Source organism: Malania oleifera, chromosome 8 (genome assembly GCF_029873635.1).
Source record: "Malania oleifera isolate guangnan ecotype guangnan chromosome 8, ASM2987363v1, whole genome shotgun sequence".
Lineage (NCBI taxonomy): Eukaryota > Viridiplantae > Streptophyta > Magnoliopsida > Santalales > Ximeniaceae > Malania > Malania oleifera.
In genome coordinates, this window is record NC_080424.1 from 73,840,253 (window position 1) to 73,863,613 (window position 23,361).

The window sequence follows — 23,361 nt, forward strand, 5'->3', positions numbered from 1 at the left end:
AAAATTACAAAAACCTTTCCTTGAGTTTTAAAATTTTCAAAAACTTCCTGTGAGGTTTGTCAAAAAGACACAAATCTCTCTTTATATTTTATTAAAAGACAAGTTTTCTCAAGAAATGTTAGCATCTCTTGCAAACCTTGGGTGACATTTTTTCAATAGCCCATAATCTTTATACATTTTGAAATTTCTGAAGAGTTTTTTGGATCAAGAACTGTCTAGAAAAAGAGGGTAAAAAGAAAAAAGAAATTTTAATTTACTAATAAAATAAATTTACTTTTAATACAACTAAAATTTGAAATAAAACTTTCTCCCTGTTTGGCCTCCTATATACTTGAAACTTTTCTTTTCCAAATGTTAAGCATGTGTATATATTCCTGAACCAGAAGGCTTCACACTTTGTGAGTGGAAAAGGAATGTCACAATGTACACAACCTTTACACCTTTTTTTTTTTTTTTCTTTTTCTTTTATGCCAAGAGATTATTTCCTTATATACAATCCCGTCGGTCACAAAAGGGCAACCTTACTGTTCCTTCAAAACCTCTCTTCAATTTTCATAATCATTTGAAAAAAAAAAAAAAAAACTAAAAATAAAAACAAAAACTATTTTTAATAAGTAGACAGCTGAGCAGGAGTTACAGGAACTAAAATTTTCAAGCCACCACCGACATAAGCATGACAGACCATAAATAATTTTTGATGTATGGAAGGAAAAAAAATAACAATGAGAATCCATGTCCTTGGCAGCTGAACCATTCTATTCCAATTCAACTCATCAGCAAGCGTGTCAACTGACAACTGATCAGCGGGCAAATATGTTAAAAGGTCAATGTGGTTTCCCCTCTAATTGTTACAAACAGACGCAGTAAGGGAGTGAGATTTGGTGGGATTGCTCCTGCAAGTTCCTTCATGCAAGATAAGCCAAGGATTCTTCCAAACCATTTCAACAAGGTATACGGATGTGTGACCAAAATTGTGAATGCCATTATGCAACCAGGTACTCATATAAAATTGTTCGACAGAAAGCTCCATTTTCACTTATCACGGGATTCCTTTTTCGGAAGTAAATCAGCTCTCCTAAACCGAATATTGAACCTTATCCCTACAACCATAAAAGAAAAAAAAATCAATTAATTAAAAGAATAAATCATCCCTCACCAACAAGTTCTGCAACAGAGAAAAGGCTTATACCTGTCAAAATGTCAAGTATAGGATGATGGAATGAATATTATTACTATTTACTAGCCTAATGGCACACTGCCTGGGTGAGGAGAGAATTTTTTTAAAAATGAGCATTTATGGTTTTCTTCTTTGAATGTTATCTTTGCATTAGATGTAAAGAGAGAATTCAAGGAGTTTTGAAAAAAAAGATATTAAATGTGAGAGGAAAAACAGAAAACAAAGGGTTTTCCCTCCCTACAAATATAGATTCAATTTAATTCTGTTGTTGTCTTTATTTTTATTTTTATTTTTTTCTCACTTAGTTCTCTTAGCTGCTTCTTTCTCCCATGCAAAAATCAGAATGTAACTGTATTCTCAGTAAGCTGATCCGATTGATGCATTGGGTTTAAAGGTGATTATAGCAAGAGTAATGGCAAAAGAAATCTCAAGCAGAATTGGCCATAAGACTTGAGTATGGATACAGGAAATTTGTATAATACATCATCAAACAGTTGATAGAAGTTAACAAAAATAGGTAAAAAGGAAAGTGTTACCACTAGATTTTCTCGAAAAGAACTTCAGAATCTCATCGATTATTATAACCTACATTAAACAGAAAATACTACAATTATAAATATGAATTTGTACCCAAAATTAAAATAGAACTTAATAAAAAAGGATGCATCAAATATGCGTACTTTAATAACAGAATATTAACTTACAGAAAGAAAAAGAAAAAAAAAAAAAAACGACGAAAGTGGAGGCATTAAAATTCTATATATTTGGGGCTGCCAGCATATATCCTATTTTTCCATTTAAATTGGTTTTAATGTTACCCCTGAAAGAATTAAAGTTCAATAAATCTATTATTGTCATGCTGTCTCAATTCATTTTATTGGTCCTTTTGCCTTAACATCTCAATCAAATTACTCTTCCTTACCAATGCTTGCAAAGGTTTATGTCACACACCTGAATGTTCTTTCATCTTGCCTTAACAACCACCCCCCAAGTGTTATGTATAAAATAATTTCTTCTATTTTAGGTATACAGCCTTTTCTTTTATTGCCCACACATTCATATGAACATCCTCATTTAAGTTGAACTCATTCCCCAAATATGCTTTTGGCTAATTGCCGACATTCTAATCAGTAGAAGTAGAATGTTGATTTTTTCTTCTTGTCTAGAATACTGGCTAGAATGACAACCGGTAAGGATGTATTATATATATTCTCTAGTGACCACTTTCATCCATGATATACTTATCCCATTTTTAATCAAACGACATTCTAATCAGTAGAAGTAGAATGTTGATTTTTTCTTCTTGTCCAGAATACTGGCTAGAATGACAACTGGTAAGGATGTATTATATATATTCTCTAGTGACCACTTTCATCCATGATATACTTATCCTATTTTTAATCAAAATTTCAAACTATTGCTTAACATCAACTTTTAAAACCTGAATTGAAAATGATTCTGGTTGCCAAAGTAAGAATGCCATTTACAATTCCAGTCTTTCAGAATTAAATCACTTCAACCTTCTAACAAACATATACGCATGCAACTCAACTAAGGCATTGATTTCAAAAAGCATATTACCCAATTTATCATCTCTCTAAAATTATTATTGACAAAGGTGTTTAGATTTCAAGGAATATTATAGACATTCAGCATTGTCATGGTCCTGGGCCCAACTCCGGTGAAATATTGTCCGCTTTGGCCCATTGGTCTCGCGGGTTTGTCCTATAAAAGGCGTCTCACTTAATTAGAGTCCAAACCCTCCTTATAAGTCCAAGATCTCTCTAGTACACATCCGATGTGGGACCGTGACAGGCTCTCCCGTCCAATCTTTGACGTCCTCGTCACGTGATTTTCCCCAGTACACATCCGATGTCAGTTCATGACACTATCGTTCAATTTCTGACATTCTTGTTAGCATGATCTCCCTAGTGCGCATCCGATGTGAGACCGCAATAGGTCCTCTCGTCCGATCTCTGACGTCCTTGTCAAAGTGGCTTACACATCTTTGTATGATCCACTCACATGATAGTACCCTAGGGCAGACCCACTCACATGATAGTACCCCCAGAACAGATCCACTCACATGATAGTACCCCTAGGGAAGCTCTGATGCCAAATGTAACAGTCCTAGGCCCAACTCTAATGAGGTATTGTCCGCTTTGGCCTACTAGCGTCACAGGTTAATCCTATAAAAGAAGTCTCACTTAGTTGGAGCTCAAACCCTCCTTATAAGTCCAAGATCTCCCTAGCACACATTCAATGTGGGACCGTGACAAGCATGACTGCTTCTACACACTGCAGTTCATATCCCCAACGTCACAGTATGGATGGACGACCAAGAAAAAAACAAAAATAATCACATAGATACCCAGTTATTTTTTACCATACTACAGAAGGACAAACAGCACATTAATATGGGGAGATTCTCAGGTATATATCATTTTAAGTTTGAACATATTTCAAACAATTTAAATCATAAATCTCACCAGAAAGAACAACGTTACACGTGAAGTGGAGAATTTTTCCTCTTTAAAAAAAAAAAATAATAATGGGTAAAGCGGAGAGAGGTACTTAGCTCTGTGTGTATGTGTGTAATATATTGATAAAAACACATACTAGAAAGTAGAGAGAGAATTATTTATCTATATGCACAAACCAGTAACACACACACATATATATGCAATTAAGAAATATAGTCACTCCACTAACAGGAAATGAAAGATACAAGACGATAGTCCACTCAGCCCACGACAGTGGTGTCACCTGCAACACATAAAATTACATGTTTTAAAATGAAGAAAAGTCCTATCACATGATATAAGAAAATCTACCAAGACAGCAGAAAAGGACAACTTACAGAAAATAGAACAGATAGTGGCTGCACATACAAAATTAGTATGTGAAAGACCATAGTCAGGATGATGGAACCAACAAGCCACAAATTACTCCAAGGGGGGATAACACTGTACATTCAGCAAACATTTGAGGTCAGTGTCGAAACAAAATAAGCAAACAGGCAAGTGCATGCACGTGAAGACATAGTAAGCAAGAGCATAAATTCTATAATCACTACAAAATCATTCATCACCACCATCAAACCATAACTCCCACTACGTGGGGTCAACAATATGAATTCTTTTTCGCAATTGTACATGATCTAGGGCAATATTCTCTCTCAGTTAGTGATGCTGCAAAATTTTTCCTTACTACCAAAACCCAAGTTATTCTAGATCTAGGGGACACCTCACCCCAACCTTTCTCCACCTAAGACAACCTTGAGCCTACCACCCCTGCCAGCACCACATCCACAGCTATACTATTTTTACAGATAACACCACACGCTCTAGCCAACAGAGCTATTCCAGCTGCTTCACCACCACTACTGCTGCTGCAGTTATTCGCTAACAACCAACCTTCTATTGGGACGATAAAACAAATGGGCATAATTTGAACAGTCTAAGATGGTTTGCAGACATAACCATAAAACTAAATCTTATTTTCAATGGACTCTGCAATGTTAATATGTTATGATCGTATATCCTACAAGAGGAATGAAAAGTTCAAATATCAAACAGAAGTTCTATGACAAGAAAATAGAAAATCAAGGGCTCCAAGTCTAAGATTGGTACATTCAAAGCTGGTATTTTAGCTTCTTCTCTCTCTCTCTCTCTCTCAAGGGCTCCAAGTCTAAGATTGGTACATTCAAAGCTGGTATTTTGGCTTCTCTCTCTCTCTCTCTCTATTGGTCAGGAGCTGGGAGCGTGTTAAAAAAAGCATTTACTGGTAGTGCCAAATTGGGGCACAAAGTACACTTCCATGATACATACCAGGATAAGTTATGATATTCAAGCTTTTGTCTTTTTTATTACAACTATAAAGTGCACTACTAGCATCTAAATCCCAGTCTAAATATTATTAGGAGCTCATTGTCTCCTAAAAACAGTTACCTTAAGATTGATTAAATAATATTGCTTAGGAGTTAGGACAACTCAAAAATGACTTGACCATTTAGTGTTGACTGGCTAAGTTAATCCTCTTTTGTCATTCCACTCCTTCTGGTCTAAATACTTTCAACTAAATCATGTGCATTTTTCCCTACTTGCGTCTTGCTACAACCCACATCCTTCCAAGTCCTCCCTCAGCCTTCCATTATTTTCAACCTAAACCAAACAATTCATCATTAGCTAACCTTATTGTTGACTCTACGAGTCTGATCCCGTTTTGATTATGACAAAACCAATATTTCTCACCTATGCACTGAGTCTCTTGAACAAGTTCATCCTAAGCATGCACTATTGGTAGGAACTCATGGTAGCCATACGGACCATAAAGTTCAAGCTTTCTATGGCTCTTGAAAAAGCAAAGGGTATGAAGACTCTTTTATTGTTGTAATAGCATTCAATTCATTTGCGTTTGTAATATAATATGGTTTGTAATAACTGCGTAACATGTATGATAGGTTTAATGCTCAAGACCATAGACTGACCTTAGGGTTCACCCTTCGATCGACCGACACCAGGTTTTTGGGAACACACACAAAAGGCCTTAGAAAAGACCCTAGGTCCCTGCACTTATACTTAAAGTAGTCCCCAAAATCACATATACTATCAGGGGAAACAATTGAATTAAAATAGGACTAAAAGGGCAAAAATTGTGAGAGGTCGGGCGACCGAACCTTTGGTGTTCAAAACACCTCGGGCGCTTGAACCGCCGAGAAGTCAGCGATTTGACCTGATTTTGAGCAACCAAACCTAAAATGAACGTATCTCCCTCGGGCGACCGAACCTATGTCAGGGTGCTTTTCACCAACCCAAGCAACCGAACTTGTTAGTTCAGTTAACCAAACCTAGTTTTGGACACCCGAATCGCGGACAAAATGTTTCTATTTTTTGTTCAGCCAACCGACCTTGACTTTGTGCACCCGAACCTTAAATAGGGCTCCCGAATCTCTTGGGATAAATTTATTTTTACCGGGGTTAAATATAATTAAATGGGGTTAATTTTCCTAATTGGTTTTAAAACATTCCTAATAATGACCCCTATGTCCCCAACGACAATAATTTTGCCTTGCCTATATATATCTTCTCATTTGCAAAATTAAGATTTGATTAGCAAGATCATTAAGGAAAAACTCTCAAATTTTCATCTCATTTAGCTCATACTACCATTCACTCTCTATTTTGCTATTCCCTAAATAGATCAAGTTCCCAAGAGTGTTATTGAGTGCTTTACATTCCTAAAACTCTCCTTACTTGTTGATTGATTATTTTCATTGAGAGTTCTTAGTTAGGGTTTTCCTCCGATTTAAACAATAAATCTTTGAGCAGAAATACCCTTATAACTAGTGAGTCTTTGCATCTTGATTGCAAGACTCATCAAGTTTGTGGATTTTGATTTGTAAAAATATTATTTTACACAAGCTTGCATATTATCTTTGATATTGTTTTTTCCAGCTTCAATCCAAAAATATCTATTGTGCTTTACATTTAGAATATCCTTGAGATGTTTGATTTGGATTGTGTTAAACTTCCTTTGATTATTTGTGTATTGAATATCTTATCTTGAATCAAAGGTTGAACTCTCACATATACATACACTCACACATCTTAGAGAGTTTACATATTGGACCTCACCTAAGCATTAAATCCATATCATCTATGAGTGCATATTTATCTGGACTATATTGTAGTACATATATGCTTGTGTAGAAGCGCTTAAATTGTACGCAAAATTTTATATTCATTGATTGTATTCCAAGCGTGGCCTGAGGAGGCGGTAATCAAGTCCGGAAGGATTGTTTGTAAAGGTTGAGGTCAGCCCTGTGCTAATTGACCTGATTGTATTAGGTGCTACTCCACCCGTTAAGTGATCCCTTAGTGTAATCCTTGTGCGGGTGTGCCAAGGCGGGGACGTAGGCAGTATTGGCGGAACCCCGATAACATTTCTAGTGTTGCCTCTCTTTACTGCTTTCCCGTGTATGCATATTTAAATTACTCACACAGTTTAATTTCCGCTGAATATATATTGATTTATTTTATACGCACTAAATTGACCTTAGGATTGTGTAATACTGATGCTAGTGGATTGACCTAGGGGATAAATTTTAAAAATACCAATTCACCCCCCCCCCCCCCTTTCTTGGGATTACACCAAAGTTAACACTTGCCCATGGCCACCTCATCTCAAGCAACTTCGCCTCATCTTCACCTAATTGCCAATTCTATTACTTTCTCACAAATGATTTCAAACTCTCACTTCTTTCTTATCACTATCATATCTCAAATGCCCGCACTTCAATATGAACGTACTTGTTGCTAACTATACAACAATGGTAGCTCGTCTTATAGTTGCCTTTTAAAATTTACATCTGCTGATTGAAATTCTCTCCTCCTATGATATTCAGCAACATATTGATGGGCTAGTTTACCTAAGGCGCACAATGAGCTTGACAGACAAGTTTGGGGGTTAAATACAAGAGGTAGAGATAGTGGAAGTTCATATGCACTGGCTTTAGTGGTCTTGAAGAAGGATGGGAATTGGAAAATGTATAGACCGGCCATAAATAAAATAACTGTTAAATACCAATTTGAGTACAAGTCCATGTGCAGTTCTGAATTTTATCAATCTGTGAACAGATGGGAGTTGGAAAATGTATATTGGCAGACCATAAATAAAATAAGTGTTAAATACAAATTTTCTATTCCTCGATTAGCAGACATGCCTGATCAACTTTTGACATCTAAAGTACTCTCAAAGGTGGACCTGAAAAGTGGTAACTGTAAGATTAGGATTTGTCTTGGAGATGAGTGGAAGATAGCTTTCAAAACTGGAGAATCAAGAAAGTTTTTTTTAAAGGCTAGTTATGTTATTTGGATTGTCACATGCACCAAACAGTTTCATGCAAATGATGAACCATGTGCTAAAGCCATTCATTAGGAACTTTGTAGTGGTCAACTTTGGCGATGTTCTAGTGCACAGCCAAACACTTGCACAAACATCTTCAGCAGGTTGTTTTGTCTACACTATGGGATGCAAAACTATTTATTAATTTGAGAAGGCATAGCTTCTTGACACATCAACTCTTGTTCTTAATATATGAAGCCTCTCCACGAGGAATTCGAGTAGATCATTCCAAAGTAAAGCCGTTACTGATTAGTCAACCCTACAAACATTGAATTGATAAGATGTTTTATATGTGATTTTTGTTCTATAGTTGTAACAACAACTGGTTGCATGTAGCGAGGATCATTCAACTAGAAAGATGAAGCCAAAGAGAGTTTTAGAATTACTTTGAAAATAGTAATAATAATAATAATAATAATAATAATAATAATAAAACAAGTGGACTGCACTCCCTCTTCCAGATTTTGATCAAGTTTTGAGTTGCATTGTGATGCTCCAAAGATTAAAATCAGTGCAGTACTTTGCCAAGAAGGAATCTAGTAGCCTTCTTCACTAAGAAGTCAATTTGTTATGCTGTGGAACTTTATGCCATTGAACAGACAGTTCTAAATTGGAAAGAATAGGCAAATCAACGAGAGTTTCTGGTCGTATTCTGATCAAGAAGCTTTGAAATTATTTCAATCGGCAGCATCATCTAAACCTTTGTCATGGAAAGTGTGCATAATTCCTGTAGAGATTTTCCTTTATTATCAGTTTAGGTTTGTTTATGATTCAAGGGTTGAACAAAGGGCTAATCCCAATAAGAGGGAGGGGGGTGATAACTTTCCTTTAACCTGTCTCATGACCTCCACTTACTGATAGGGCTCTTCCAAACACTGAAAGTTTTGGTTAAAACATTTTTTCCAATATTTCTTAGCTAGCCCAACTAACTTTATTTCGGCAGAACTTTTTCTCTCCTCATCTCTAACGAAGTGCACTCAAAACAGTCCTCGATTCTCTCTATCAAATCTCTTAAATCCTCCTGGTCATGCTGGGGGAGTAAGGAAGATACCTAAGATTATGCTCGTACAAAACAACTTACTTTAAACCTAGACTCTAGATTAACTTGAGGCTGGTGTAGTTGAAGAGGCCTAATAGGTGGTTTAGGGGTCTGACATAACTTATGGGGAGCAATAGGAACTCTCAATGTGGGAAAAGTATCCTGGGCTGACCCCACGGCACATGGAGATCCATTCTGTTGCCCAACATCTAGGCCTTTGAATCAATGGGTGCTTGCCCAACAACTTGTGCAAATTGTTCATTGACTTGCTTAAATTCTTTATCTACAAAGTCCTGCAGAATCTCTAATCAAATAGACAAGGATTGTCAGTCACTGCACATTTGATGCAGGTAGATTCATTTAGAAGCCATGGAACAATGTAATGTGACACATTGATGCTAAGGAAGACTAAATACTACTATATGAATCCTACAATTACAATAAGGTGTACACACTAGCTATTAAATAATATGTACAAAAGTTCTGCAGAGTTTTACACTTCACAACAAATAAGTGGGTAATGGCATAAACAAAGATGCAATCCAATAATTATCCAAATGACTTTCATATGAAAACGGAAGCAACATATTTTATAGTGATCGAATTGGTACTAAAAGTATGATTTGATTTTTGAAAACAAAACCAAGCATTAGCAACCCACCCCCAAACAAAGGGCTTGCTACTTAAGCTAACAACATGAGAGGATATATCACCCATGCATTTGCAGCAAACATAAAGAAACTAAATTCTGTAAGCAGTTTAACGTACAATTGAATACTCACAAAAGAGATTGATTTTCACTAAGGTTATTTAGTGCATTGAACATCTCAACAACAACAAGCACAGTCATTGACACAGTTGATGGATGCCGATCGTCAAATATACTGCAAGGATAAGTTGTTTCCCTTAATGGGCATGTGTCAAAATTCATCTGAAACAACAAAATAGATGCCATTAGTGTTCCAGAAATATAAAGCCATTTGAAGGGCATGCACCACAGAACCATACAATGGGCAAAAATTTTACCTATTGTCTATGGAGAAGTCAAATCTAAAACTTAAAACATAAGAAGTCAATCTAAACATGGGCCTCTCACAACTCATTTTAATTTTACTCTATAGTCCAAAGTCAATTTAGACAATATCGGAGCACATGCTCTAGCTCAAATTCTAAACCAAGATGGAAAAAAAAATTAAAATATTCATTACTCACAAACTTCCATGAAATTTGGTAAAAAGACTACCATGAAAGAATCCAAACGTAAAAGGTGAAGTAGATCCATTCACAAATTAACCATGTCAAATCAAGCAAGTAGGAAAAATCTAATCATCACTTCAAATTCATTCAAATCAACCAAATACACCCATTTGCAGTGCAGTGACTCTGAAGTCAAAAACAAGGTCATAATTGTAAAATCAGAGTAGCAACTCAATACTATTCCATAATCCCCAAATCCAATTGTAAATACAAATTATAACACAAATACAACTTACCAATTCACTGTACGGAAGTTTAGGCCCGTCATCAGAGTAAACAAACCACCATATAAATCCCGCAATAGTGGCAAGTCCAACATAAGCTGCAGCAGCCAAGCAAGAGTTATAAGCTTCCATTGATATTGTTAAGTCACCACTTCACTCAAAATCTTAAGTTGTTAGGTTGAACGTCAAAAACATATATCAACCCCTTAACACATTCCTGCAAGTACAGCCCACTCACATGTGGAGAGTAAACAAACAATGATTAACAATATATGGGGAATATGATGGTTTTAACAGATATATGATAAACACAGGCAACAAGAAGAGAACCTAGGATGTACTGGCAACCATAGCTCTAATATCAAGTTAAGTCACCACTTGACCTAAAAGCTTAAGCTGTTAGGCTGTGAAACAACAATGTATATCAACCCCTAAAATATATGAACAAGAGCTCAATAAAAGCATCACGTCATGCAGCATTCTTTGGAAAAATCTTGAACACTAAGAAACATGCGACACTGATCCAAATTTGTAAGAAAATTCCCCTTTTCCAGTGATTGCAGAGACAATTTAAGAAAATTACTATTTAAAATTCCCAATCTCATTCCATTTCCAGGATACTACACTGGACTTTGCCCCAAATATTAGGTAAACTGCCAGAAGACATGAGAGTCAACTTGAAGATTTTAGTGTTGCAACTTGCAACCAACTATTGGAGCGAATTTGAAGATTGTTGTTCAGTAACGTATGGATGGCATTGTTCACCCCCTAAGTTAAATGTGAGGCACTTGTATCAAAGCCCTAACCGATTGATAGTCACTTGGTATGCCGTCAAGCTAAAAAACACTAGGTGCACAAGGACTTAAATATATTCCCCACAGCTCTTGTGGAAGGGTATGACTGTATGACCAGGATTTTTGAAAAAAAAAGTATGAATGAATAAATAAAACATCGATGATTCTATAATTTTCCATGTCCACGTACAATAACAAAATAACACATGAACAAAACAATATTATTGATAACAAGAAGTAATAGCATCCATTGCTACCTCCAATTACTAAATAACGAAAAAACAACCACCCAGTGACAACTGCTTCGCCAACCTGCATATGAAAACAGCGTGAAAAGGTGCATTAGATGAATAAGAAGGAAATATTTTCAAGCGAAAAAATAACTCTTTATTAGTGTGCAAAAAAAAAAAAATGAATTGAATGAATTAATTCAGAACAAAGCATTTTCTCCAACTGTTGAAGACTCAATACAGTGATAAAATTCACTGCTAATTCAGTATAAAAATTAAAATTGTGATAGCTTATAATTTTGGACCAACAAGGACATGTTCGAAATCTGATCAATGATGTTCTAAAAGTCTTGTAAGGCATTTTTTTGGGGGCTCAAATTCTACCACCTTTATTCCGCTGAGTGAGTTTAAATTGAGCAAAAATTACGATTAAGACACTTATCTACATTAATAGAGGGTGACCACAAAATTATGAACAAGGCACTTTCTTCAACTGTTGAAGACTCAATACAGTGATAAAATTCACTGCTAATTCAGTACCAAAATAAAATTGTGATAACTTATAATTTTGGACCAACTGATGAATGATGCTCTAAAAGTCTTGCAAGCCATTTTTTGGGGGCTCAAATTATACCACCTCTACTCCACTGAGTGAGTTCAAATTGAGCACAAAATTACGATTAAGACGCTTATCTACATTAATAGAGGTTGAGCCTTGGATAAACGCTAAGGTTGCTCCTTTGTGACCGATTGGTCACAGGTTCAATGCCAAGGAAACAGCCTCACTGCATAAAAGCAGGGATAAGGTCGCGTGCATTGTGATGACCCTCCCCCTACCCTATGCAAAGCAAGGAGCCTTGTAGCTTGGGGATGCACCCCTCTTTTATTTATTTATTCATTTCAACTTTTATCTACATTAATAGTAACTGTCTATGGCCTCTAAATGCAGGTGTAGTGATTCAAGTTTTAACAGAGGACACTTCATGCAAAAATGATGAAGGTTACTCTAGCAACCACTTTATAGGACCAGGACTAGCTTCTGGTTATAGCAATTTCATACTAGCTTAGAAAATTCTCATGGAATTTTCAGCCCATGAGGAGGTGTAATAAACTTTGAGTAAGTTGAAATTTTATCACACTGTATTTGGGACATATGGCAACAACTTCTTGTTGAAATCTCTAAAAATCTTCTGTGGCCATAAAGATCAACAACACTATTACTTTAAAAGAAATTTATCGTCTATAATAATTGATTTTGAATCTAAATGGCATTGATCTATAAGCATTTGCAATACTAATGCTGAGCAGCTTGTAACCTTCTCAAAGCTATGTGTTGCATCACTTCATAAGTATTTTTTGACTATTTAACACCTTAATGCCACTACTGCCAAGGAACTTAAAATTTTCAAAAGAAGACAGAATTATCAAGCTTGCAGTTCATTAGGTTGCCAGTGGAGGTGATGATGAACTGTTGAGGAATCTTCTAGCAGTGTATGAATTCCAATGCTCATATATTCCAGACTCTATTTCCTTTTCCTCCTTGGCACAACTAAAATAGACATTTGAAAATTGAAAGGAATAAAAAAAATAGTTCAAGCACACAGAGTTTTATAGGCACAACATCATATGCAGAAGGTTAAAATTTGACAAAGAATAAATCAATTAAGCAACATAAGAACAATTTTTTGTCCGGTACAAAAAGCAATACCTTACGGGGTTTAGCCTTCATTACATCAGAGTCTTGCTTGTTGAAACCAATAGCGGTGGCAGGCAATCCATCAGTAACCAAATTGACCCAGAGCAGCTGGACCTGAAAGTAATTGAGAAGCAAAATGCCAAAAAGTTCTCTTAGCTTTGGGGTTACAAACCCAAGACATACTTTCTCGCAAGACACATTTATTAAGACATAGGTCCTTTAATAGGGAAATACACACGCCATCTACTTTTCTTGAATATTCAAAACACTAACCAAGGAAATGAAATTTTTATTCACCTAAAAAATTCTTCTTTAGCACAAAAAGAGTTGATTACATAAAAGAAAAAATTTGGTAAGCTGGACACTCACAGGAATAAGAGTATCAGGAATTCCGAGTACAGCCGCCACAAAAATACAAACTACTTCACCAATGTTTGAAGATATCATGTATCTGATGAACTGCTTTGTGTTATTGTATATAGCCCTCCCCTCAGCAACAGCCTGCTCAGAATCAAAATCATTATTGAAGATCATATCAAAATAAATCGCTCCTGCTTCTGTACCCACAACAATTTAAGAACACATGCTTCTTTTTCTTCTGGGGCACATAGGATAACTTTATTCATAAGATTTGAACAACATTTAATGTACCAGAGTCAGAGAATAAATATGCAAAAAGTAAATGAAATTTGCTACTTAAAAGAATGAAGAAGAAGAGCATACCGCAACAATAGAAGCAAAATTGTCATCAGCTAAAACCATATCTGAAGCACTCTGGAAATCCAAAAGAGTAAAAAAATAAATAAATAAAAAGAGGGATTATTTAGAAGACATGGTTTTAGAAAATCAAAAAAGGAAAAACACCACAATGCAAAGTATGTGCTTTCTTCACGTTAATAACTACAAGGACTCAAGTTAATAACATGATCATGATACAAGACCTACCAAGAAGAAAGAATCAACCAGGAAAATGGGGTATGCATTAAAAGATGCTGAGGATTGAAATTTTCAAATATCAACACATGATCTAACAGAGAACTTTACATTTTGATTCAACAAGAGATTCGGCAAACTTCAAAAGAGAAGTTCCATAAATAAATTATATAAATAGTGAGGAATTAGTTTCATATTTTGCAGTCCAACTTATCAAGAGTTTCTGAAGTGTGCTATGCTATCCAACACCAAGCCAGACGAAGCAGGGTAGCTAAGTTCACACTGGGGTAAAAAATAAAAAAAAAGTTACTAAAGCTGTTGAATTTTTTTAGACCAATTCTCACTTTCTAATATCCTTGCTCTTTAAGTATTGTTCAACAATGTTTGGTGACAATGATACACATGGTTTGCTCGTATCTCATTAACTCTGTTCTGCCCTGAGCATGCATTTGGTTAATATTTCAATTAATTAGCAGAAGCGTAAGCAAATCCCGCTACTCCAAGCTTTGCTTCCTTCGATGATTACTCTCAAATGCCAATGTTAACACCTAGTCACACAAAGTCTACATTCTTCTTTAACAAAATTCTGAAGGCCATTTAAACATTATTAAGTCCTATACCCCTATCCTTTGAAAAGAAACACCTTCCGTTTAACTTTCCCTGAGCTTTTATTGACCAATTTTAGCTGCATATATCCTGGTGATCACAGAGGTAACAGAGAACTAGGGTAGCAGTTTACTATCGCATACCAGAACAGATTCACATTAGAACAATGAATGCTTCAATATTTGGTGCAATTTCTTTGTCAAGAAAGGTTGCAAGTTACACTTGAAACATGGTAACAGCACTGACATTTCATTTTTAGGGGAAATATGCCAAACATTCGCACTGTGCAAAGTTTCTTTATAGAAAAACACCATGCCCTCGCCAACAAGGCAGCTAATTGTGAAAAATATAAGCCATCAAAAGATTGAAGTGTGTAGCACCTACACTAGAAAAGTAATTATAAATAAATAAATAAAACAAAAACAAGAAGAAGATCCGTGTATTCCTATCTTGTTCAGTCCCTGATTGATTGTCCATTCCTCTAGAGTAAATTTTTATTAAAAAGGTGAAGGTTCCTTCTAAGTTTAAGGCTTTTGTCTGGTGCATGACTTGAATAAGATATATACTACCGACCGTTTGCAGAAGAGGGGCCTAATAAGGCTCTCTCACCTTATTTGAGTGTTTTGTGCAAGTAGAGTGGTGAGGGTATTGCTCATATTTCTCTATATTCTCCTTTTACAGGGATATTGTGGAATTTTCTTAACATCGTTGAAGGGGGAAGTTCAGTCCTGTTAGAGGCTATTTATGTCTTTTAGTATTATTATTATTAAGTGTATTAGTATGTTAATTAGTGAGAGTTAGTAAGGGTATTATTGTCATTAGAATGTATTTAAATTGTATTATAAATAGAGGGAGAGACTTATCTTCAAGTTAGGTCACTCATTTTAATCAAATCTTAACATGGTATCAGAGCATGATCCAACCTAAACCCTATTCCCCTCAGCTGTTGCCAGAAAACACCATTCCCGCGGCTGTTCTTCCCAAATCCACCTCCATCACCTATTATATCACAAAACCAACCATACACACATAAACAGAACTCCCCAAAGCCTAACCCCACAAAACTCCATCGCCGGAGAAGCCCTCATGCGACAGCCAAATGCTGGAACTATCGACCCCATGCACCGGTGTGAGTGAAGTTCTGGCCACGTTTTTCTTTTTATTTTTTCCTCTGCCATGTTCCAATTCCTTCCCTTTATCAAGCTGTTAGGCCTGTTTTTTTCTAAAAAAAAATCAATCTTTTTCAACCATGCACTCGCCGTATTACGTTAATCTCTTTTTGGGATTTGTGAAGACTTCTTTGTGAGTTTCTTGGAGTCGTGGCAGCGTTCGTATGTTCCGTTGTGAGGCTGCAGCAGTGCTATATCCGTCGGTGAGTCTTTCACCTCGTCCTTGGTTGTGTCGGTGCTTCATATAGTTTGTGATTGTCCTGATTAGTTTTGATTGTTCTTCTTGTTTTGGTGTGGTTGTTGATTTGTGAGTGTTGGGATGGAATCTATGAATCCCAAAAATTTGTTTCCTACATTGCTACCACAAATAACGATTCAAAATTTGGATGGAAAGAACTATGTTCAATGGTCTAAAGCTTATCAAATTTATTTAACAGGACTAGGGAAATCTGACTACTTGCTCCAATCTGATCCTTTTGATGAGAAGAGAAAAGATGTCTGGGTTCAAGAAGATGCTTTGATTGTTTCCCTCTTATGGAATTCGATGGAGCCACAAGTTGTACAGATGTGTATGCATCTAGATACGTGAAAGGAGATTTGTCAAACTTCTATACTCTAGTAACATTACATGTATGTATGATTTATCCCAGGCGTACTTCCAGTTACAACAAGGAGATAGGGAGTATTGTAGATTATTTTGGAGAGATGAAGCATATTCATGAGGAGCTTAACTTCATGCAACCTATAACTACCAACGTTTATGAGATGCAAAGGCAGGGGAAGTAGATAATAGTTCTTCGTGTTATAGCAAGCTTGAGACCCGATTTTAAGGCATTTTGGTCCCAGATATTTAGTACTATGCTGCCATAATTTGCCAATGTTTATTCTCGTGTCCTTCGTGCTTCCTTTAGCACACATTCTCCTACTCTTGCATCTAGCTCTGAGAGGACAGCCTTTGCTAGTTCTCCACCAAACAACTGCAAAAGTTATTGAAGTGGTTCGAGTGGTCAAGTGGTAGAGACAGACGAGGTAAAGGTACTCCTTGCAAGTGCACTCATTGTGGACGAAGTAATCATACTATTGAGCAATGTTGGTATCCTTATAGCAGACCTTCACGTGTTTCCAATGTAGCCACCACTGACTTCACACCTTTGGGGGCAGCCAATGCAACCACCACCGACCTCTCACCTTTGGGGCCAAGTGAGGGCCAACATACTGTATCCATGTCAGAGAAAGAGTATTCCACATTCCAGTAGTGTCAAGCGTCACAACAAACTTCTCTTCCCATTGCATATCTCGCCCAAACAGGCAATCACACAGTATGCATGTCATCCTATACTTCACTAGTCCTTGGGTCATAGACTCCACTACCACTGATCATATCACAGCCTCATAGGTATACCTAGCTTCTTCTCTACTCTTCAATATCCTACAAATTTACCTTGTGTTACTCTTGCTCATGGATCCACCATTGTAGTTGAGGGAATTGGGACCGTAAATCCCACTTCTTCTATTTCTCTTCCTTTGGCTTTATAAATTCCCAAATTTCCTTTCAATCTTATGTCCATTAGAAAAATTACTAAATACATGAATTGTTTAGCGACAATCTTCCCTAATTCTGTGGTTATTTAGGATTTGAAGACAAAAAAGACGATTGGCGGGGGCGGGGTAAAGCTGGTGGGCTCTATCACTTTCAACCGCTATCTCCTTCAACTGCCTGCATTGCTGCTGCCACACATTTCCAAATTCATTGTCACCTTGGTCACCCTTCATTGGAAAAGTTAAAATTTCTTGTTCCTAGTTTGAGTTTTGTGTCCAGTCTCGATTGTGAGTCTTGTCAGTTGAGAAAGCACCATCGTGTTCCTTTTGCTTCTCAAATCAATAAACAAGCAGCAAGCCCTTTTATGTTGATTCATTCTGATGTTTGGGGTCCTAGTAGGGTTGTGTCCAAGTTGGCTTTATGATACTTTGTAACCTTTGTGGATGATTATTTGAGAATGACTTGGTTATATTTATTAAAAGATCATTCTGAGTTATTTCATGTATTTTATACCTTTTGTTATGAAATAAAGACTCAATTTGGTTTACCAATTTGAATACTTTGAGTGATAATGCTAATGAGAATTTTAGTGCACAATTCACTACTTATATGACTCAGTTTGGCATTATTCATCAATCATCCTGTGACCACACTCTTCAACAAATTGGGGTTGCAGAAAGGAAAAATAGACATCTTGAAATCACTCGCACCTTACTTTATCAAATGCATGTACCTAAAGTATTTTGGATTGATGTTGTACTCACTCCTTGTTATCTGATCAACAAAATGTCATCCTTTGTTCTTAGTGGTAAAATTCCCTACTCCATTCTCTTTCCTACTTCACCTTCATTTTCTCTTCATCTTCATTTATTTGGGTGTGTGTCCTTTGTTTATCAACTAACTCCTAGGGTGGATAAGTTGGATCCTCGTGGTATCAAATGTGTCTTTCTAGGCTATCCATATACTCAAAAGGGATATCGTTGTTATAGTCTTGTGATGCATTGCTTCTTTGTTTCTGCCGATGTTACCTTCTTTGAGTCTACACCTTACTACACCCAGTCACTAAGTGCTTCTGAGCTCAATGATTCTCTTCCTTTGCCTAATCTTCCAGATTCTATGTTGCCATCCTTACCCAACCAACCATCTGAGTCTCCATGTAGTTCGTCCTTCTTATCGTCTTGATCATCCTAATTTGTAGGTGTATTCACGATGGCGGCTCCAAGGAAGATTGACCCCTCTAGCTTCTACTACTACGCCCTTGGTTTCCTCCTCTAATGACCATACTTCCCATGATGTTGATCCTCCTATTGCCGTTCATAAAGGTAAATACACATGTACTCAACATCCCATTTACAACTATGTTTGTTATGACTCGTTATCACCCTCCTATTATTGTTTTGTTACTACTTTGTTACTACTCTATCATCTACTACCCTTCCTAAATTTGTTTCAGAAGCCTTAGCCCATTCTAGGTGGAGGGATGCTATGGTTGAAGAGATGAATGCTTTACATGAAAATGGTACTTGGGACTTGGTACCTCTTCCTCTTGACAAGTCTATGGTTGGTTGTCTCTGGGTTACACTGTGAAAGTAAACTCTGATGGTATTGTGGCTCGTCTAAAGGCCCATCTTGTTGCTAAGGAATACACTCAAGTGTATGGTATGGATTATTCTGATACTTTTTCTCTAGTTGCCAAACTTACATCAGTACGTCTTCATCTCCTTGGCTACTACTTGTCACTAGCCTCTATATCAGTTAGACATGAAAAATGCCTTCTTGCATGATGACCTTGAGGACGAAGTTTATATGGAGCAACCATTTGGGTTTATTGCTCGGGGGGGAGTCAAGCATAGTGCGTCGGCTCAAGAAGGCTCTATATGGTTTAAAATAGTCTACCAAACCATGGTTTGGTCGTTTCAGTGTTTGTAGTACTTGAGTTTGGCCTTCCACAATGTGCTATGAATCATTTCGTGTTCTATTGTCATACTTCATTAGGTAGAACCCTTCTTGTTGTTTATGTGGACGATATTGTTATTACAAGTGATGATGATAAAGGTATTCAGAGTCTTAAACTTTTTTCTAAAGACTAATTTTCAGATCAAAGATTTGGGACCGTTGAAATATTTCATTGGTATATAAGTATCTAGATCTCGTATCAAAACTATTTTTTCACCAAAGGAAGTATGTTCTTGATCTATTGGATGAAACTAAATTGTTGGGATCTAAAGCAATTGATACACCTATGGATCTTGATAGCAAGTTAGTGTCGGATATGGGTGATTTGCTACCTAAACCTAGACAATACCGGAGACTTGTTGGAAAGTTGAATTATTTCAGAGTCACTTGGTCGGATATATCTTTTGCAACAACCGTTGTGAGTTAATTTCTAGATTCTTTGAGGACAAGTCATTGGGACGCAGTAATTCACATCTTGAGATACCTCAAAGGTGCACCTGGTAGGTCTTTTATATTGTGATCAAGGTCACACTTATATCCATGGATAAACAAATGCAGATTGGGCTAGATTGCCTTCCGACCAGAGATCCACAACCAGGTACTATATCTTGGTTAATAGTAATTTGGTTTTTTGGAAGAGTAAGAAATAAACTGAGGTGGTAAAAATCAAGTGCTGAATCAGAATATAGAGCTATGCTTCACATTGCTTGTGAACTTGTTTGGTTGAAGAACATGTCGGAAGAATTGGGTATTTCTCGTTCTCAGCCTTTGAAGTTGATGTGTAACAATCAAGATGCTCTTCATACTGCCTCCAACCCAATCTTTTATGAGTAGATGAAACACATTGAAGTTGATTGCCACTTTGGGAGAAACTTGTGCAGAAGCTCATTACTACCGCTTAAGTGAAGTCGGATATACAGCTTGCTGAATTGTTTACCAAAGCAATGGGGGGTGCTCGTGGTAAATTCATTTGTAACAAGCTAGGAACAAATGACATTTATGCTCCAGCTTGAGGGGCAGTGTTGGAGGTTATTTATGTCTTTTAGTATTATTATTATTGTGTAGTATGTTAATTAGTGAGAGTTAGTAGGGGTATTATTGTCATTAGAATGTATTTAATTTGTATTATAAATAGAGGGAGAGACCTATCTTCAAGTTAGGTCATTCATTTTAATCAAATCTTAACAGGTCCATTCAAATAAGATGGGCGAGTTGTGTCATACTAGATTTAGGGGTTTTGACAATAGGAAAGAAGCTGGATTTCTGTGGAATTTTGTGCCCTACTGGGTGCAGTTTTGCTCAGAGAAGAATTCAAGAATATTACAAGGTAAGACCTCTCCCAGTCTTTTGCTTTGGGTGGGCTGGCTTCCTATGCTTTTCTTTGGGCATGAGTGGTGTACTGGAAATCTTTGTTACACTGATTTTTGTTTTTAGATTTGATTGGTTTCATTGTATTATTATATATTTTTCTTGTTTCTGTTTTGAGTGGACTTCTGGTCATCTGTTTGAATATTCTTACTCCTTTAAATAAAATACTTCTTTTCCTATCAAATAATCAAATAATAAAAATAATAATGATCGCCTGTTCTGCTTAAAAAACTAAATTAGTGTTTGGGAGCATGGATTCATTGAGCCTTAGATTTGGATTTGCGTGGATTTGGATGAAACTCAATAAAATTTTGTACATTCTGTCCAAATCCAAGGCTTAAAATTTAAGCTTCCAAATGCAGGGTAAGGATTTTTAAAATTAGTTTTGAACAGATATGGAAGAAAGCTTATAAAACTATTCTCTGAGAAGCTGGTCACTTAGACTCTACCTTGGCAACTGCAGTTCCTGATCCCATGGCAATTCCGATATCAGCTTTTTTTAGTGCTGGCGCATCATTGACTCCATCACCAGTCATAGCAACCTTATAAAATATTATTATGAACTTTATTTTGCAAGATTGAAAGCATAATTACAAATAAGTACATGAAGAAAATAACAAATACTATAATTTACACCAGAAACAAGCATGCTCATAAGCAGGAACTGTAGAGTTGCAAATACATCAGCAATAAAAGAGACACAAAGACCAAGAGAATTAAAGAACATATTGCTTCAACACTATGAAATTTCTTAACGCTAAATATTAACGTTTTCTGTTACAATTATAACTCACCAATAAATGCTCATACCTGTAATAGAATCAGTATTCTCCTTCACTCAACTCAAAATTTAATATTCAAAAGAAGGGTACACGAGTAATTTAAAAAATAAATATTTTTAAAAACTTGCACAATCCAGAGTTCAAAACCAATTAAAGCTACACATAATTAGAGAATTTTTTTACAATTTTTAGATTTTGAGAATCTAAGATATAACCATGGTCTTAAATTTCCATGAAATTGTTGAAATTTCCATTGAAATTTTCGATTTCCATCACCCTCGAAATCAAAATGGCAATTGATCTCCATTTTGCATAATTTCCATCAAAATCTCAATGAATCATCCAAAATTTATCGAAATCTCGAAATTTTAGAGAAACTTGTTGAAATGTTAACTGCAATGAAATTTTCTCGGAATTTAAATGAGAGATTTAGGAGTGAAGTGAAATTTCTCTCTTAATTTATTTATTTATTTTTATCGAAACAAAAGATTATTACAAGTGCTTTTGAAATTATATGAAAAAATAAACTTAATAAAAATTTTATTTAATCATTCATGTCTAAATTACCATTATTCGTATAATAAATAACATTTGAATGACTTATGAATTTGATTTCCATTAACTAAATATGTTTAATGCACGTTATCTTACAAATATGTTTGATACACTTACTATATTACAACTTTTCCTCCTCATACACAACATAGACGTACTTAACTTGTAATATATTAGTCCTAAAACTTACGTTATTATGTCTGTTAACCATAAGAATTTCATGTTTTACTACTGATTTCTGTTATTTTTCAAATCAAAATCGAAATTGACATCAAAATCAAAATTTCAGTCGAACTTTCCGAACTTTTGGAGCTTTGAAATTTGAGTTGAAATCGAAATTTAAGACCTTGGATATAACAATGCTTGATACTTACACGTGTGTGCTCACCCGCTAATGTGTATGTGTGTTTGTGTGTTGAGAGAGAGAGAGAGAGAGTAGAGTAGAGAGATTCATTGACACCGGGTAAGAATTCTTGCACCACTATCTTTTTGTGCACTTTCATATTTCATTAAAAAGACCCTTAAATTTAATATTCTATTCATGTAGATCACGTAGAAAACGTTTCAAGTTGGTTGAATATGAGTATTTGTTTATTACTCAAATTATGCATTGAAAACAGTACTCAGTTGATGATTCAATGGGACTATTAAATAAATTGAGTTAGCCTGAAAATTGGCAAGTATGATGTTCGTGCAATAGTTAGTTTTATAAAAGATGAAAGATAGATAAAATCATGTGTGTGTGTGTTTTGTACAAAAAATAAAAATTGCCAAAATGTGGATGTTAAGATGGATGAGTGGTATACCATTAAAAAATAAACTAAGGAACTCATCATATATGCAATAATTTAAGCATAGCACCAATTGAAGACAAAATAAGGGAGGGGCGACTTAGATGATTTGGGCATTTGAAATGCAGGTCTAATAGAGTACCTAAGAGGAGGAGTGAGTTAGTTATTATTTTTGGCATGACAAGGGATAGGCGTAGGCCTAAACTAAGGATGAGGTAGCGAGGAAAGATTTAATAGCCATTAATCTAGTAAAGGAAAATTCTCTCAATCGAGTGAATTGGAGAAAAAGAATTCATGAAGCCAACCCCACCTAGTGGGACTTAAGACTTCTTCTTGTT

At 35.9% G+C, this 23,361-nt stretch overlaps 1 protein-coding gene across 1 annotated transcript in view; it reads right to left on the reverse strand.

Annotated features, from left to right (window-relative positions):
* Nucleotides 1-527: 527 nt before the first annotated feature.
* LOC131162437 (calcium-transporting ATPase 3, endoplasmic reticulum-type) overlaps nt 528-23,361 on the reverse strand; it is a 132,256-nt gene continuing 109,422 nt past the window's right edge. Inside the window, exons 24-34 of the mRNA XM_058118897.1 lie at nt 21,345-21,437; nt 14,047-14,097; nt 13,693-13,824; nt 13,336-13,437; nt 11,655-11,709; nt 10,616-10,701; nt 9,905-10,053; nt 4,038-4,143; nt 3,890-3,943; nt 1,714-1,762; nt 528-1,100 (exon numbers count right to left, since the gene is read on the reverse strand). Coding sequence (XP_057974880.1) covers nt 1,033-1,100; nt 1,714-1,762; nt 3,890-3,943; nt 4,038-4,143; nt 9,905-10,053; nt 10,616-10,701; nt 11,655-11,709; nt 13,336-13,437; nt 13,693-13,824; nt 14,047-14,097; nt 21,345-21,437 — 945 coding nt within the window. The 3' untranslated portion in view covers nt 528-1,032. The remainder of the gene's footprint in view (nt 1,101-1,713; nt 1,763-3,889; nt 3,944-4,037; nt 4,144-9,904; nt 10,054-10,615; nt 10,702-11,654; nt 11,710-13,335; nt 13,438-13,692; nt 13,825-14,046; nt 14,098-21,344; nt 21,438-23,361) is intronic.